Below are 17,317 nucleotides of genomic sequence, written 5' to 3'. Positions count from 1 at the left end.
GCTTCCTTTTATCCAGTGGCTATTATATTGGTAGCTCAAAGATAACTGTTAACAATTTTTCTACATAGAAAGACCTTCTAGGATACATGATGCTTTTTATCTTCTGAATTGTTAAAAAAAAATTAAAAAGCTAGGTAAGAATTTGTAGAGTCCGCTAAATTAGAGATCAGAGCCTTCAGATGTAGAGGAGATTAGGGAAGTTTTAAATTTCTTCTTCAGTTTGATTTATGTCACTCACCTTTTTGGACAAAGAAGAATGCAGTATGTGTTAATTATTTCCAATTTTACCAGGAATGAGGAGTAAATGAATCAAACACCAGTGCTCAATGTCCAAGTCAATAACATCACCAAAAGCTCAAAGCAGCTTCAGAATTCTGAGCTTTATTTAGGGATTGGCAGTTCAAGTAATGTTTCCTAATGGATATGTGATCTCTATTACTCAGGGGTCAGAGGGAGGTTGGAAGAAATTAATCTACCTTCAAACAACAAAGAATCCAAAAATCTTTAAAACATTATTGACCTAGTTGTAAAGATTTTAAACTAGATACACTGCTTTCTCCCCAAAAAAAGAAAAAAAAAATGTTACAAAAGTGAGAATGAGTATTACTTGCAAATAGAATCTTGTTTGCTTACATTGTTATCCAAAAGAAAATAACCTATCAATTTGGCAAACCAAGAGACAGACTGTTTTCTTTACTAATCCTGCATTTATATATCTGATGCCTACTCCATTTATTCTTTGATCGTCTTTCTGTCTTTTGTCTATCTATAACACAGCTCCCTTATTGATACAGTTGTATGATGATGCCACAAAACAAAACTGGAGCATTAAAACGGAAACAACATAATCATTCAAGCTATTTATTGGTCCAAGTGAAAACTTAAACCATCTAGCCAAAATTTACTTAAGACCAGGGTGGGTCAGTTTTACAGAAAATGAGTGTGATTTCTTTAAGGAGGTGAACTGCTTTTCCACTCTATGGCTTAAAAAGACACAGGCTCAAATTTTCAGTCTCTGGTGTGAAAAACTATAGTGTGACTGCATTTGTTGAACAGTACATGCCTTGGATAACAATGAAAGTCTACTTTCGTTTCCCATATGGATTGTAACAACCCTATTAACACCAAATCTCCGATGGCAGGACATCTAGAATAATCCACACACCTTTTTTTTTGTTACCACCACAAGCCTAGACTCTCATTCATCAGAAGTCTTGGGAATTCATCAGTAAGATAACAGACTCATAGAAATGCAATGATTTCCTGTGTGCTTGAAAAAAAATTCAGAACTTAGTCGTTTCACACAACTATATCTATAATCTCACTTTCATTTAACTGGAATTAAGTCATTTGATTCCATGTCCTACATTTAAACCCATTTAATAGATGATAATAATTATACTGGAAGTAAAAATTTTAGCCAGCATACAAGTCAAAGTCAAATAAGAAAGAAACTTGAAGATATTTTCTACATCAAAATGCTACCCAATTTCTAAGAAATTTTTATTTAGCTGGTTTGAGACTTTGGTGCAGAATAAAATTTTCCTACGTTATAATTACAGACGTGTGATTGTTTAACAATTTATTTCTACTTGCAATTCGTGCCCTGGAAAGGAAAATAATGCACAAAGGCTTTTAGTAACTAGAAAGTTATTTGATTGCAACCCTTTTGCAAATATGAATCCCAAATCTAACTGTAATCAGCAACCTTTTAAAAGCTTCTTTTGTACTTAAAACCGGGCTTCCTAGAGCCTGCATCCATCATAATTGGGTTTCTGAAGTCTATATAGCTTGCTTAATTTGCCTTCTGTGTTCAGACTCAAAATAGAATAAAAATTTATCAAAAGCAGGAAGAAGGAGAAATCACAATATGCAACATTGCAAAAAATAAAATAATCTTTTCCAAAACGTCCACCAATGTCTGTACTTGGTGTTTCCTGTTGCTTGTTTCAGCTGCTGGTAGGGATCATTCAGGCTGCTGAGCTGCCCGCCTTGGACATGGGGGGTACGTCTGACCCTTATGTGAAAGTGTTCCTGCTGCCTGATAAAAAGAAGAAATTTGAGACAAAAGTTCACCGAAAGACCCTTAATCCTGTCTTCAATGAGCAGTTTACTTTCAAGGTATTTTTTTATACTTACAACTATTCCTCTGATAATGTTAAATTAAAAAGATTGATCTCATCCTCACTCATACATGGATTTACACATAAACACTTACTCAGGTGTTCACAAATAATCTTGTTCAGAATATTTACAATAATTATCTTCAACCAAATGAGGATTCTTTATCGCACATAAAGTTCATCAAAGTAGGATTCAGCTTGTTCATTCAGCTTGGACTGTGAACTGAAATAAAAATGTTGTTGTGGTTGTTATGTGCTGTCAAGTCTGTCATATTCACACCTAAAAAGTGAGTCTGTTTCAAGGGTGTCAATTGGCTTGAATAATTTCTCCCATCTACAATAAAATCAAATAAATAATAAAATCATTAGTTACCTAAGTTTCAAAGTTCCTGAAAATAAGTAAGCCCTATCACAATCACAGAACAAATAAAGTAAGCTGTGTCAATGTTTAAAAAGCAGAAATAGATATTACTCTCTTTGCAAAATTCTGTGTGTGCAAGGACAAATTGAACACTCAAAATTTGTTTTTCTCCTTCACTTATAATTTTTTTTAAAAAAAGGGGGGGAAACATTGTTTTTCTGCAGTTTTAGCATTTCTTCTTTACTCTGAGATTTCTCCAGGGTTCTTCATCTTATTGAAACACTTGAGCTGACAAACAATAATGAAGAGGGGTTTTGGCCGTATAATAACGCAACAGGAAAGTGTGCCCACAGGCCTCAGTCACTGCTGCATACACAAGTTCCGTCACTCTTGCCTTGAAGTCATTCACGAAAACAATTCTTTTGGTAGATATCACTAACACGTGGGAAAAAAAAAATTAAGGCATTACTTAAAATAATACCTTTCTGAAAAATGAAATATCTGGTGAATATACTAGCAGGCTAATTCAAAATCACTCTGTCCTTCAGCCAGCCTAGTGACAGATAGCCTGTACCTCGTGTTGGCAAACATTCTGGAATGAAATAAGGTGATGATGCTTGGGACATGAATCATTTTCCCAAACCTCATTTCCAGTTTTGTAACAGAGAATTCTCTTTCCACTCACTCTCAAATTTTGGGGTTTTCCAGAAAAAAAGTTCCTCATTTTTTTAATAATCCTATTTAAAACCTACACTTTACCCAGAGAATTAATTTAGAGCAGCAGAAATAACATTATGGAGATACTCAGTTTATGAGGACCTAACCACTGTGATCAATATGCCATAAAACAAAAAAAAATATATAAATAAAAGGGAAAATATTGCAAATGCTAATCATAATAATTCTATTTGATTATACATTAATCTTAATTTTGACCACCAGTTTCTAACCAGAATTTAATAAGCACATTCTTAAATTATTTGAAATAATGTTGTGGGGATTTAGTTTTGAGTTGTCAGTATATTGTCTTATTATACCAGTATATGTATTTTTTATTTTAACTATTACTGCAGTGAAACCTGTAAGAGCAGACACAGCAGGACTGCCTTATTTTTCTGAGTCTTGAAAGTTTCTCACTTTTATCAGGGCGCAGTCTTACCACTTTTCTCTCTCTTAATTTTGTGGAAAATATTTGAGTTTTCCTTCTCTGACAGGTTCCAGCTTTCACTGTATTTAAAAAAAAAAAATTGTTTTTGCAATAGTATTTTTATAAAATAATTTTATTCCAAAATGATGATAAATATGTGACAGAAGATAAGAGAACTTAGAAAACTCAAATTTCTTATACGGTCAAATATTCTCTTTTCTCCTTCCTTTTTTTAACATACAGAGTTAATTAAGAAATGTTTGCTAGAGCATGGGAGCTCTGGTGGTGCAGTGCCTAAGACACTTGACTGCTAACCAGAAGGTTGGTGGTTCAAACCTACCAGCCACTCATTGGAAGGAGACTGGGTAATCTACTTCCATAGAGATACCTCCTTGGAAACCCAAGGAGGGGTCTGTATGAGTTGGAGACAACTCAACGGCACATAACAACAACAAAATGCTAGAGCATAAGATAGCCATTGACACTGATAAAATAATAGGAAGTGTATTAAAATTGATCAAGCTTTTGATACAAATCTAAACAATTTCTTAATTAAGCATTTCTACCCAGTTACTGAAGTGTAGCTTACTTGGATTGCACTGTTTTTCCTGAATATTAAAAATGTCACTAATAAACATAACAACCTATAGCACTTGTCCCAGATATATTTGAACAGCTCAAGAATTCATCAGTTTTTGGCCTTTTGCCACTACTCATCCTAAACTGTCACACCCAAGAATAAACTTCAAGATCCATATTATAATGCACCTCTGATATTCAAAACATCAATTTTCCAGTCAGTTCTTGTCAACCAGTAAATTATTTTAGGGAGGGAGTAAACCACTTTATGAATTTCATTTACATTCTTCCAGACTACTCATATATATGCCTTTTAATAAATCACTCTTCCATTAAACTGTAGCATCCCAACAGCCGAAAGAGTCAATGAAACATTTGGAGTAAGTTATCTGTCCCTGAGTAAGTTACACACTAACAACATAACCTAAATTATTCTACAAGAAAAACATACTTATAAATTGTTAAATGTAATCAGCTTATTATTTTATTAATCTTGAACTGTTTATAACATGATTAATAGAAGGCTCCATTATTAACAGTACTAAAAGCTTCTAGAACTTTGGGGTAAAATGATAAATCACTATGGTTAGGTTTCTCCCAAGTAATTTAAGCCTCATGCAGTAAATCAAATGACTCAATTTAAGGAAGAACCAAAAACATAATTATCTCCCTATTCTGCTTATCCAATATAAACATTAAAATTAAAACATTATAAACAAGCAACATCTTTTTAGCATTTTTCTGACCAGATATTTTACCCTCGTCTCTTTATTTAGGTGCCATACTCAGAACTGGGTGGCAAAACTCTGGTGATGGCTGTGTATGATTTTGACCGTTTCTCCAAGCATGATATCATCGGGGAATTTAAAGTTCCCATGAACACTGTGGATTTTGGTCATGTAACTGAGGAATGGCGTGATCTGCAAAGTGCTGAGAAGGAAGAGGTAAGAAAAACACTGGCATTTCTAATATGACAAGCTGTACTCACTAGTTGATCCTCACTTGACAACCTATTGAGAGATGCTCTTTAGAAAGGGTGAGGTGGGCCCCCAACTGCTGACAGCTGGCAAAGTAGGCTCAGGGACTGCATAACCTCATTAAATAGTACAGGTCTTCTGGGTATTTGAAAGAAAAGAGATATTTGTGCACAGGGTTTACAGCAACGCCCCTAGACAAACATGTATGTGCACACACACACACACACACACACCCCGAATCTATTTCTAAAAGCTTGCAAAATGTCACCAAAAAAACAAACAAAAACAAAACTGCTACTTTAAAAGGACAGTGAAACATCATCTTTTTCTTCCTGTTTCTCACAGTCATTTTGTGTTTTCCACATTGGTTATGTAACTATTAAATAGAAATAAAATGGCACTTTTTCCTTGATTATGTCTGTGTACTGCAGGCAGTTCACCGTTTCTCCTGAAAACCTCACAGCATGATGGGTGAAACAGCAAATGTAATTCAAAAAGGCTGATATTAAATCCATTTTTTAAATGACTCACATTTGTATAGTACTCTTCATGTTTTTTATGTTTTCATAGTTTAGCGCAGTATTTTTCTGTGACTTAAAAAGCGAAGTTCAATATCCTTAGTGCATTTAAGCCACATAATAATCTATTCTATTTGATTATATCATGCCTGCCTGGCGCTCTTCTGTGCGAGTGTCTCAGCAGGCCAGTACCAGGAGAACAAACAACTCGGAGCTTCTCTGAGTTGCTCAAACAACTCATTTTCTAACCATTTTTGGCTCCTGACATGGGGTCATAATTTCCCAAGGGATTATCAACAGCGTTCAGTCATTTAGGAGTCCTGGTGTTACAGTGGTTAAGGCATTCCGCTACTAACCAAAATGTTGTTGGTTCAAACCTATCTGCTGCTCCATGGGAGAAAGATGAAGCAGTGTGCTTCTGTAAAGATTTACAGCCTTGGAAACCCTATGGGGCAGTTCTACTCTGTCATATAGGGTCGTATGAAACAAAATCAACTCAGTGGCAGTGGTTTTGGTTTTCAGTCATTTAGGATCCTTAAGGAGCTCTGGTAACATAGTGCCTAAGGCACTTGACTGCTAAGCAGAAGGCTGGAGGTTCAAACCCACCAGCTACTCCTTGGAAAGAAGGTTGGGCAATCTACTTCTGCAGTGATACTGCCTCGGAAACCCAAGGAGGGCTCGTTATGAGTCGGATCTGACTCAATGGCACATAACAACAACAACAAATGCCCAGGGAAGCCCCTGGGTAGAGCAAATGGTTAACACACTTGGCTGCTAACCAAAAGGCTGCCAATTTGAGTCCATCTAGCAGCCCCCTGGAAGAAAGGCCTGGCTATCTAATTCCAGAATATTGGCCACTGAAAACCCTAGGGCACACAGGTTCACTCTGACAAACATGCGGGCACCAGGAGTTGAACTTGACTCTACAGCAACTGGTTATTGTACTCCTAGGATTTCATAAGATGTGGTCACTTTGGGGCCACCAGAGAGAGAAAATCACCTTGTTGTTAGTGAATACCTGAATAGAGTTATAGAAAGTGTATCCTAAGTGTCCAGAGAAACTGTCTCACTCAAGCCTACCCCCTGGGAATCCTCTCTGTCTGAGGTTTTCTATGACCAGTTTGAAACTACTAACCATATGCTCTCTCATATATACAAAGTGAGGTTTTAGGGAAGGTTTATAAATTGCTATGCTGAAAGTGGATCTTGCTGGTGCTCTAAATTATTATTTGGCTGTATAAAAAGAGTCAAAATTATTAGAGTTAAGCATTATTTCTTCTATACATAACTAAAGCAGAATAGGTTAATGAAATTGACATTCTTGGATCTTTAGATAGACATAGCCCTACTGTGGGTTTTCAAGAACAACCTTAGAATAATATGGAGGCTTTAAACATCATGATTTTTCTAAGTAGTTCTTCTCCATGAGTGAATTAATATCCACATTAAGTCCAACATCTGCATAAAAATAGAAACATTTCATCATTCAGTCATGGTTTCAGTCACTTAACAAAATAGTGAGATGTTTCATTTATATTTTATTGAAATACTTGGCTTCGTTTATATTCTTTGTAACTGGGGGGACAATGTGGGGCCCTAGCAAATATTTACTAATTGATCAGTTTTTACTATTTGACTAGTTTGTGGATGGTTTAATGGTTGAATCCCAAAATATGAACCACAGGTCCAAGATACGTGACTCATAGTCCTTAGCTCCAGCTGGTTGTGCTTCCACTGGTGACACAGTCTTCCAAGATTGTCCCCACTGAGTTTCTTAAACGTTGAGAAATATTTTTACCTGAGTTAAAGGAAGGTAGGAGTCTGTGAGGGGCACAAACAGTTAAGTGTGCCTCTACTGGCCCAAAGGTTGGCAGTTTGAATTAATGCAGAGGTACCTCAGAAGACACCTGGTAACCTGGTTCTGAAAGGTCATAGCTTTGAAACCCTGTGGAGCAGTTCTACTCTGCACATGTGTGGTCGCCAGGAGGAGAAGTCAACTGGATGACAAGCAACAACAAGGAGGCTATCGAGCAGTTTTCCTCTTTCAGAATTTCTGACTATGAGCAGTACTTGGCCTTTCTTTTTCTTTGTTGTATTTCTTTCTTCTTCCTTCTCTTCTCACTCTAAGATTTTGTCATCCAACTCATTCAAAATATTCATTTTGTAAATATTTATTAAATATTGCTATATTGCTAGAACTGTGCTAAGTATTTTTGTTTGTTTGTTTGTTTGTTTTAAGTGAAAAGGGTAGGTGGACACTTTCCCTGCCTTCGTGGAGTCTAGTGTTTCCTCATTTTTCTCCCTTAGACCTTTCTCTTGCTTATTGACAACTAGACAGTTTTCTAGAAAAAAGTGCTGTCTTTAAGATCGAATCCTGAGTTCTGACCCACACTAGCTCTGAGACCATGAACAATTCACTTAACCTCCCTAATATTCCATTTTGAATCTGTGAAACAATCTTAATATTATCCAGTCCTTACCTTATAAGCAGGACAGAATGGATAACACTTAGCGTAGAGTCTGGTATGTAAATAAATGGCACTCTTTTTTCTTGGCCTATCTTAGTTTTTGTTCTCTTTCTCCTTCCTGTGTTTTCACCTATCTATTTCTCTATCTACTTTTTCATACTTTTTTTCACCACCATTGTGCTTATTAAATGCCACTAGAAGTTTTTAATGAGAAGTAATAATTCTACAATTACACTTTTTTAAAAATATGGCACCTATCCTCACTGATATATACTCAGGAATAATAATGTTTGGTTTTCAAGTGAGTGACTAGTTCCCTTTAACATGATATAGGAAACCTCATAAAACAGCTGTCTAGCTTACAAAGTATCTCTGGATGTCTAGAAGCAGGGATAAACTTTCTTGTAATGAATGAACTAAGCTTTCAATTACATTTTCTGTCTGAAGAATTACTTTTTTCACTGAGATGTGCCCTGTCTTTTCATGCTACCGTCCATTGACTTCAGAAAATCGTAATTGTGTGAATAAATTGAAGTCTTAGATTAACTTTAGTTCTCATGATTTTAGAGAAATTGTTTTTCTGTTTTTTACCAGCCATTTTGTCCATAATTTCAGTTTTGCTTTCATCTAAGTATTAAATGTGAGTTTTAATGTCATACCTGGTTGAAAGATAACAAAGTAAGTGAGAAAAAAAAAGAATTCAGTGAACAGCTTTGGAATCTAGATACTGAAACCACTAATCATTGTAGTATGTACAGTTAGAGTCTTAAATGTTGAAAGTGAGGTAAGCTTTGTTGTCAGAAACCTGAAAAAATATATAGAAGTCATAAGATGGTAAAGCAATTGCATAAGTAAAGGATTATGCTTTAAATGTGCAGGCAACTCAGAAAGAAATGGAAAGGATCGTGGTGTGAGTGTCTCATCTGGATGATCTGATATTGCCAAGCACAGGTTTAAAATAGAGTGGGTGTAGAAGAGATAAGCTCTGAGGGAAGAGCCTGAACTAGCACACAGATCCCACAGCCCCCAGTGCAAACATTGGTGGTGCGGTTTTCAACCTGGCTTGTTTACATTCCCTAACAGGAGCTCTGGTAGCATAGTGGCTAAAGCACTTGACTGCTAACCAGAAGGCTGGCGGTTCAAACCCACCAGCCACTCCTCGGAAGGAAGGTTGGGCAATCCTACTTCCGTAGTGATACTGCCTCGGAAACCCAAGAAGGGGTCGCTATGAGTCGGGGCCGACTCGACGGCACATAACAACAACAACAACAACAATGAGCACAAAGGAGCTCTGGTAGTGTAGTGCCTAAGGCACTTGACTGCTAACCAGAAGGTTGGAGGTTCAAACCAGCCACTCCTAAGAAGGAAGGTTGGGCAATCTACTTCCCTAGTGATACTGCCTTGGAAACCCAAGGAGGGGTCACTATAAGTCATCTCTGATTCAATAGCATGTAACAACAACAAACACAATGAAAGCCATCCTACAAGTTTTGGTTCCCTTGCCATTTTTATGCTGCCTGATTGACCACTCCCTTCCTCCAGCCCCCATCCACAAGAGATGAAGTTGGAATTTGACCTTGGAGAGAATATTTATCTTACTTTTGTTTCTTTAAAACAGAAGATATATATCCTCTGAGTTTCGAGAGATGGCTGCATCTAAAGCTGTTAGCTTTTTAAAATATTTCCCTTCTCAGCAGAGTGTCAAAATCATCATTTATTATCAGTAATACAGTTCATCCATTTGCAAAAGGCTTCTAATATGCATACCCTCAGGCTGTGTTGAATTTTTGAGACTTTCTTTTTTATATATAATCATTCAACAAATAGTTACTGAGCTCCTATTCTCTGCCACCCACAAGTCAAATCTGAAACCAACCTTCACACTTGGAGAATAATCCGTGTATTCGATACTGTCACTTAATCACTTCCAACATTGCACTCAACAGCTATGACTACATTCTTCTCCCTTCATAATTAACTTTACTAATGATTAATTTACAAATAATCTCATTCCTGCACCCCAGCAGCAAGTACATATATTATTAAAGCATTTAGACTTTATTTTCCTTCTTATTTTTTTAACTTAACGTTCCTCTTCATGCATCCCACTACTACTTATTCCTAAAAACAGCATAAGAAATTGATGCCACCAGAAAACAACTGAACCTTTTCTATTTTGTTTGCTTTGTTTTTAATTGTGCTGCCCTGATATACAGCAAGTTCCATGACTTGAGTAGTACTGTTGTCACCATAAGGGAATGAGTCTATCACCTCAGCATTGTGTGGAATTTATTAAAGAGTGATTTTTAAAGGAGATTCTGTAATCCAGTGCAAATGGGAAAAAAATTGATTGCTGAATTAAAACAAGTTGGGACATAATTTAATTAGTACCCAAGCAGAAGGGAAGAGAAACTATATCAGTGCCTTAATAGAAAATCAATTTTGCATGAAAATTTCACATTTTTAAGCCTAATTAGAAAAACATTTACTTCACAGAAAGACATTTAGAAAATACATATTTATAAAAATGGCAAACGTTTTTAACTTCTGATGGTCAATTTTTGATACTTTTGTGGAATGGGTTAAACTCATTTTTTGCTGTGGCATCTTTTATGCCCAAGGATCGTAAAAGAACTGATGTTGTTTCTAAGTATACTCAGCAGTCAGATCGTGACTTGAGCCCTCCAAGAATCTCTGCACAACAAATCAACACAGTGAATGGAAAGTAAAGAAAGGTTAGCTGCTGGAACTTTTAAATAAGGTTACCAATAAGAACCTTCATTGTCACGCAATCTACCCTGTTAGAGAAATGCAACAAGTGCATTCATTTAGATCCACTGGATTCCAGGAAGGTGTGTTTACTTTTTGTTTGTTTACTTGTCCATTGTCTAGTTTCCCACTAGACTGCAAATTCCATGTGGGCAGCAGCCATAGCTATTGTTCCTCCAGGTCCACTCACAGAGGCAAGAAGCACATAGGAAGAATACAAAAATATTTTTTTTAATAAATGAATGGGGAGAGATGTTTCCTATACATGAGAGATGTTTCCAAACCCCTTTTTAAAGTCCATCTAAATAAGTCATTGCCTTCTTGGTTTACAAATGAAGTCTGAAGTACTGTGAAAGTCTGTCAACAAAATATCCTAACACTAAACAATGAAAATGATTTGATATCTGTTTTTTTCTATTTGTTTTTTTAAAAGCAGAGGCAGCATAAATATTTAGAAAAATCATTATTGTGATTGTTTTTCTTTATGGTGGTAAAAATGCTGATAGATTTTCTCTTTCTTTTTTACTTTTGTAAAAATTGAGTGTCCCTCTCCTCCCTGTGACTCTTTTTTCATGATGTTTTCCGTGATGAACATAGAGCTTGTGACTTAGCTTAATTTAACTTTTATTTAAAATTAGATTTATTTAAAGCTGTGGTGTAAATTCTGCTTGCAACATGGAAATTTACCTAGAGAGAAATGGAAAAGAATCAGTTCTAAAGAAAATTCACAAAATGTGACAAAATCTAAATCTATCCTACCTAGAATTTTCCTTTTTAGCCAGATTCGTAATAGAGTAGATACAATGCAGTATTGATTTATTTTATGGTATATTAAGACCTTGGTATATTTTGGTGTACTTAGTATGTATGTATCTATTTTATGGTACTTGGAACACATTGAGCACCTCTTCAAACTATTGCAGAATTAGAGTCATATCAGTTTTATGACACACCTTTGGCCATAGCTATGATTTAGTTGATTCTGAGTCTTTGACCAGAGTTTCAGTCACCAATTATAACTGTATTCTTACGCATAATAAATGCTTTCTGCTTCGTGATATGGTTTCTAAGACTATCAAAGGGCAAACCAGATAGATCAAAATATCTCTCTAGTGTAGGACTGTAACTTGAATACCTTTCTAGATTTAAAAAAGAAAAACTTTCCAGGCAAAGGTGGATAAATCCAAATTCTTCACTGAGTTTCTAAACCAAAATGTAATGTCATTTTATTATGAATTCCCTAGAAAAAATAGAATCAGACTCTAGCTTTAAGTAAGAACTAAATAGGGTAGGGGGGAGAACTGGGCATTTTCAAACTTCCATCTGACTACCTCCTATTGTCTCCCCATTATCACATCTTAACCTACTAATGCACCTACCCTTTGCTCAAAGCTATAACCACCCAAAATTTGCTGATAGCACCCTTGTTTCCAAAGTTCGTGTTCATTAAATTTCATCTTAACTCCTCTACCTAAGCTAAACTCACTGCCAAAGAGTTGATTCTGACTTAGAGCCACCCCTCCTGGGTTTCCAAGGCTGTAAATCTTTATGGAAACAGGCTGCTTCAACTTTTTTTCCACGGAGTTGCTGATGTGTTCAAACCACCAACCTTTTGGTCGGCAGCCAAATGCCTTAACCACATACCACCAGCGCTCCTTCCCTAAGCTATAAACACAAACAATAATAAAAGCTACTATGAGTCGGGGCCGACTCATGGCAAATAACAACAACAACAACAACAACTCTTTTTATTGAGATTCTACTCTCAACCAACATCAGTAGTTCTCAACATTCTTTAAAGTTGGCGTTATTAAACCTATTTTATAAATGAGAGGGGAAAAAGTCCCAGGGCCCAGTAAAGTCTGGGTAATTTGTTCAATCCACAAAAGCAATGCCAGAGATAAAATTCAAACACAAGTCTTTGTATTTCACTATACTGTTTTCTTTAAATAGTATTCTCAGCCCCAAAGTATAGTTATAAATGCCATTTCAAGATAAAACCTGACCAAAAGAGTCTTTCTTAACCTTGACTTCCATTTTGAAATCTTAACATTTGGTTAATTTTCTTTTGAAAAATTGTAATTGGCTAAAGCCTGTGTATTTTCCCTTTCAAATATTATAATACATTGCAAATTTATATAACACTGCAAAAACATCGATAACTACAGCATTTTTGTTTCTTCCCAATAGTATTATTATCTCATAAATATGCAGCATGAATTCATGCCTAGGATGTAAGGCCCTAAAATTCAAAGCTACTTATTAACACAAACATACTATTATTCACACATAAGTCCTAATGAATATAATGAGGCAGAGGGAATGTTACATTCTATTAAAAAATAAAAAAGGTTTTTGTTACATAGAATACAAACTCCCATCCATTCATTCAAAACATATATTAAATATTTGTGATATTATCACTAAAAGGTACAAAGTGTATAAATCATATAAGATGGAGAATATTCAATAGTGGTAAAGTTTCATAATGCAAATAATAACAAAAGAAGCTTCACAAAGAGCCAACTCAAGATGTATTTTAAAAAAAAAAAAAGTAGTATACATTTTGGTAAGAAGAAAAGGCATGGTCAGGAAATAGAAGAGTTGAAAAAGGTGAGCTAGTCTTTAAAACTGAGTAGAATTTAAATAGAAAGAAACAAAAACTATCTTCTAAAATAAAACAAAGGGGATTAGCAAAGAAAACAGATCAAGAGCTAATATGCAAAGCTAATGACAAGCACAGTTAAGAGTGGATGAAGGCTTGGGCAAAAATCCTGAGAAAGAAATAAGATTAAATTAAGCAGGTTAATGACACCCTGTCCCTTAAATATAAGACTGATAAATCTAGACACAGGATACTGGGTAAAGCTGGTATAACTTATTCTTCCCTAGGGCAAGGGTTGGAATGAAAAAGCCAGGCCTACCTCTGTGCTAAGCACTCTAAATGCTTTCCTCATATTATCTCATGTAATCCTGGGAGCAGTCCTATGGAATGACTTTTTATATCCTCATTTCATATGCTAGATACAGCAATTTTCCCAGAACCAGCCAGACAATAAACAACAGAGTAAGAATTTGGAGCCAGGTCAGTCTGATTCCCTAACCCGTTTTCTCTCCAGTGTGTCATACTGCTGCCTAGTTGATTTGATCTTGCAGGTCAGCTTGCCTATCTTGCTTTCACCTTTTTATACCTAGTGTCTAACATCACGCCTGTGTTATCCAAGTTGCATTAAATAAATATTTCCAAGTGAATTATTAGAACAAATTAGAATGAAATGATCATTTAATTTAGCAAACATGTATGAGTCTTATGACCTTCAAGGAAGTCCTCTTTGATGGATGCCTACTTATTTCAGTTATACTGCCTTAGCCTAAAATACTATTGATACCCAATTCCTATCTCCAAATTGTTTTTTTGTGTTCAAAAACTTCTATTGTCTGCCTCAATAATGAGCTCTCTTTGTCTTTAAAAGTTAGTGTTTACTGAACTAGTCATAACTATTTAGAACTAAGGACAGACAATGAGTTAATCAAATTGAGTGAAACCGTTTTTAGTGACCACGATAAAGCAATGAAGCAGCAGTTGTTCTTGTGAGGCTTATTCTCACTCTGAAAGGAGATGTGTTCCCAAAGTGTTTTGAGCATTAGTATCATTACAGTCTCTCAGATGTTCACATGGGGAAAATTCTTGTTGGGAGGTATAAGTTCTGATACATGTAACACCAAGAAGGGCTAATTGTTTTAATAGAAACTGGTATAGGCGTTAGAGTTTTATTTTCTGTTGTTTTGTTTTTCTTCTTACTCAAATGATAAAAGGAGTGAGAGTTTTCAGTTGAAAACAGATAAAAGTAGTTAATAAGCATGGATTTTGCATAAGTTGGCAAAGCAGAAAACAAGGAGTGGGAACAGAAAAACAAAAGGAAAGTGAAGAAAATGGTGCAGGTGAGCAATCTCATGTGCCTTCTGATTTTCCATCTCACTGAAACAGTGGAGATTTTGAGGAGGAAACAGTGTGGTCACTGCTGGGGAATGTCTTATTCTATCTTGTCCTCCATCTTCCTCACATTTAGGTCTTTCAAAGTATAATTTCCTCTGTCCAGTTCATCGTATTTTTTTTTAGAACAAATCTTTTTCATTATCTTGTTTGGTGAATTCTTCAAATTAAATGTTTTTATGTTCTTACTCCTACCTAGCTTAGAACAGGCCAAATATTTGTGTTGTGAAATCTTTAATCCTTTACAATCTGTTACTTTGCAATTACATGAAATGTCAGTGATTGAGCTGTACTAGTTGTACTACAAAATTAAGGCAGGAGCATAAGGATTTGATGAAAAACAAGAGCTTAAGTGCAGAAAGGATGAAAGAAAAGGACACACACAGATACACAAACTTACTTGTTTTAAACATGACTCAGCAGAACAGGAACTCTTTCTAGTTATGGGCAAGAGGCCTTAAATATTACAAATTAATTTTATCCATTCATTCTTTCATTTATTCATTATATATTTATTAAGTCTTTATGAGCCCAGACTTCTCCTAGCTTCTGGAAATGCAATAATGATAAACCCTTAAAGTGTAGTCAAGTATAAATTAATGATGAGACAGTACCATAGGGTGGATTAAAGCTACAGCTCCGGACTCAACCTGTATAGCTCTAGACATGACTCCACTTACTACTGATCTGTCCTTGCATGAGTTATTTAACCCTTCTGTAAAACAGGATTAATACTATCTCCCTGCAAGAGTTGTAATACACTCTAAGTGAGTTAATATACATAAAGCAATTAGAACAGTCCTTGCGAAGAATAAACTCAATAAATAACACCAAACCAAAACCAAACTGACTGCCATAGAGCTGATTCCATCTCATAGTGACTCTATCACAGTAGAACTGCCCAATATGGTTTCCAAGGCTGTAAATCTTTACAGAAGCAGACTGCTTCATCTTTCTCCCATGGAGTGGCTGGTGAGTTTGAACTGCCAACTTTTTGGTTAGCAGCTGAATGCTTTTACCACTATGCCACCATAGTACCTTCAGTAAGTAAGAGTTATATTTATTATTTAAAACACTGATCAGAGTCCTTACTTCATTGCCAGGTGGAAACAACAGGGACTCTGACCACTAGGCTTGAATACTTCCTTTTGGATATAGGGGCTCTAGTGGCATAATGCCTAAGGCATTTGACTTCTAACCAGAAGGCCAGCAGTTCAAGGCCACCAACCACTCTTCAGAAGGAAAATTGGGCAATCTACTTCTGTAGAGATACTGCCTTGGAAACCCTAGGAGGGGTCACTATGAGTGGGAATCAACTCAATGGCAGTGAGTTTTGGTTTTCTTGGGTATAAGGAGACTGGGAGAAACTGAGGACCCAGAAAGCACTGTCACAAATGGTTTTGATGAAGGGAGGATTTCACTAGCTTCCTTGATGGTACACAGCATCGGCTTGATTTTTGACCCTCGCAGAGTACAGTCTATCCTGCCCCATACACCTGACACCCCATTATATATGTGTCTGTTCCTACAAGTGAGCATGTAGCCACATGAACTTGTTACATAAAATAATGCCTTTTAGCCTATTTTTGTCATCTACCCAAGTAGAGTATGAACTTCTTTAAGTACAAAGAGTGTGATAAAGTTGTGTACATTGCAATAGTTCGTTCCTCAGAGAAATTGTGGCATGGACCAAATGAGTACAGAACTTGGATTTTCACCTCATAAATTCTCTAAGCCTGTTTTCTCATATGTAAGATATGGTTGAAAAAAGATTATGGTTTTAAGTGTTTGCAATAAAGAAAGTTAGTTTTCAAACACAAATCTGTCCAATGTCTGAACGAATTTCTAAATAAACCATTAGAAACATCAGCTAGCCATTCAGCTTCTCTATTTTATAGGGACAAAAATCCATTGTTTCCAAGAACATCTAAAAACTTCAGGACTATTTTTCCTCTCACTCTGGGGCCAGGAACAGTCTCAGTATCTCTTTCACCCACTCATGCCCACCCTTCCAAGATTTCATGTGCCTGAAGGCAAAGTGGAATGGCATCCCAAGCTTTTAAGAAAGTTGGTGAAGGAATGCTCTGTCAGTTGCCTTTATACAAAACAACTTCTGCAGCCCAGCGGCTCCCTGTCAGCCTTACCTCCTCTCTTCTCTCTTTTCTCCTTTATCTCTTTACTAAGAGAACTCAAGAAATAAGTAAACCATTGCAGTTTAATTTGCACATTTCTTAATGTCCCCAAAATCACTAACATGAAGTGGTTCCCTGATAGGATTCTAACCTTCCCTGTGGGAAACCCTGGTTCAAGTCCTGACCAAAGCACCTAATCTGCAGCCATCACCTGTCAGTGGAGGGTTGTGTGTTGCTGATGCTGAATGA

The 17,317-nt window shown here is 36.1% G+C and overlaps 1 protein-coding gene across 1 annotated transcript in view; it reads left to right on the top strand.

The window, feature by feature from the left end:
• The window catches only part of SYT1 (synaptotagmin 1), a 280,496-nt gene that overhangs the window by 94,799 nt on the left and 168,380 nt on the right, over nucleotides 1-17,317 (top strand). Inside the window, exons 4-5 of the mRNA XM_007947552.2 lie at nucleotides 1,954-2,121; nucleotides 4,987-5,154. Coding sequence (XP_007945743.1) covers nucleotides 1,954-2,121; nucleotides 4,987-5,154 — 336 coding nt within the window. The remainder of the gene's footprint in view (nucleotides 1-1,953; nucleotides 2,122-4,986; nucleotides 5,155-17,317) is intronic.

The sequence above is a fragment of the Orycteropus afer genome, unplaced genomic scaffold (genome assembly GCF_000298275.1).
Source record: "Orycteropus afer afer isolate SDZICR_OR568_19922 unplaced genomic scaffold, OryAfe1.0 scaffold00190, whole genome shotgun sequence".
NCBI classification, from domain to species: Eukaryota; Metazoa; Chordata; class Mammalia; order Tubulidentata; family Orycteropodidae; genus Orycteropus; species Orycteropus afer.
This window is presented reverse-complemented; position numbering and strand designations above follow the sequence as displayed.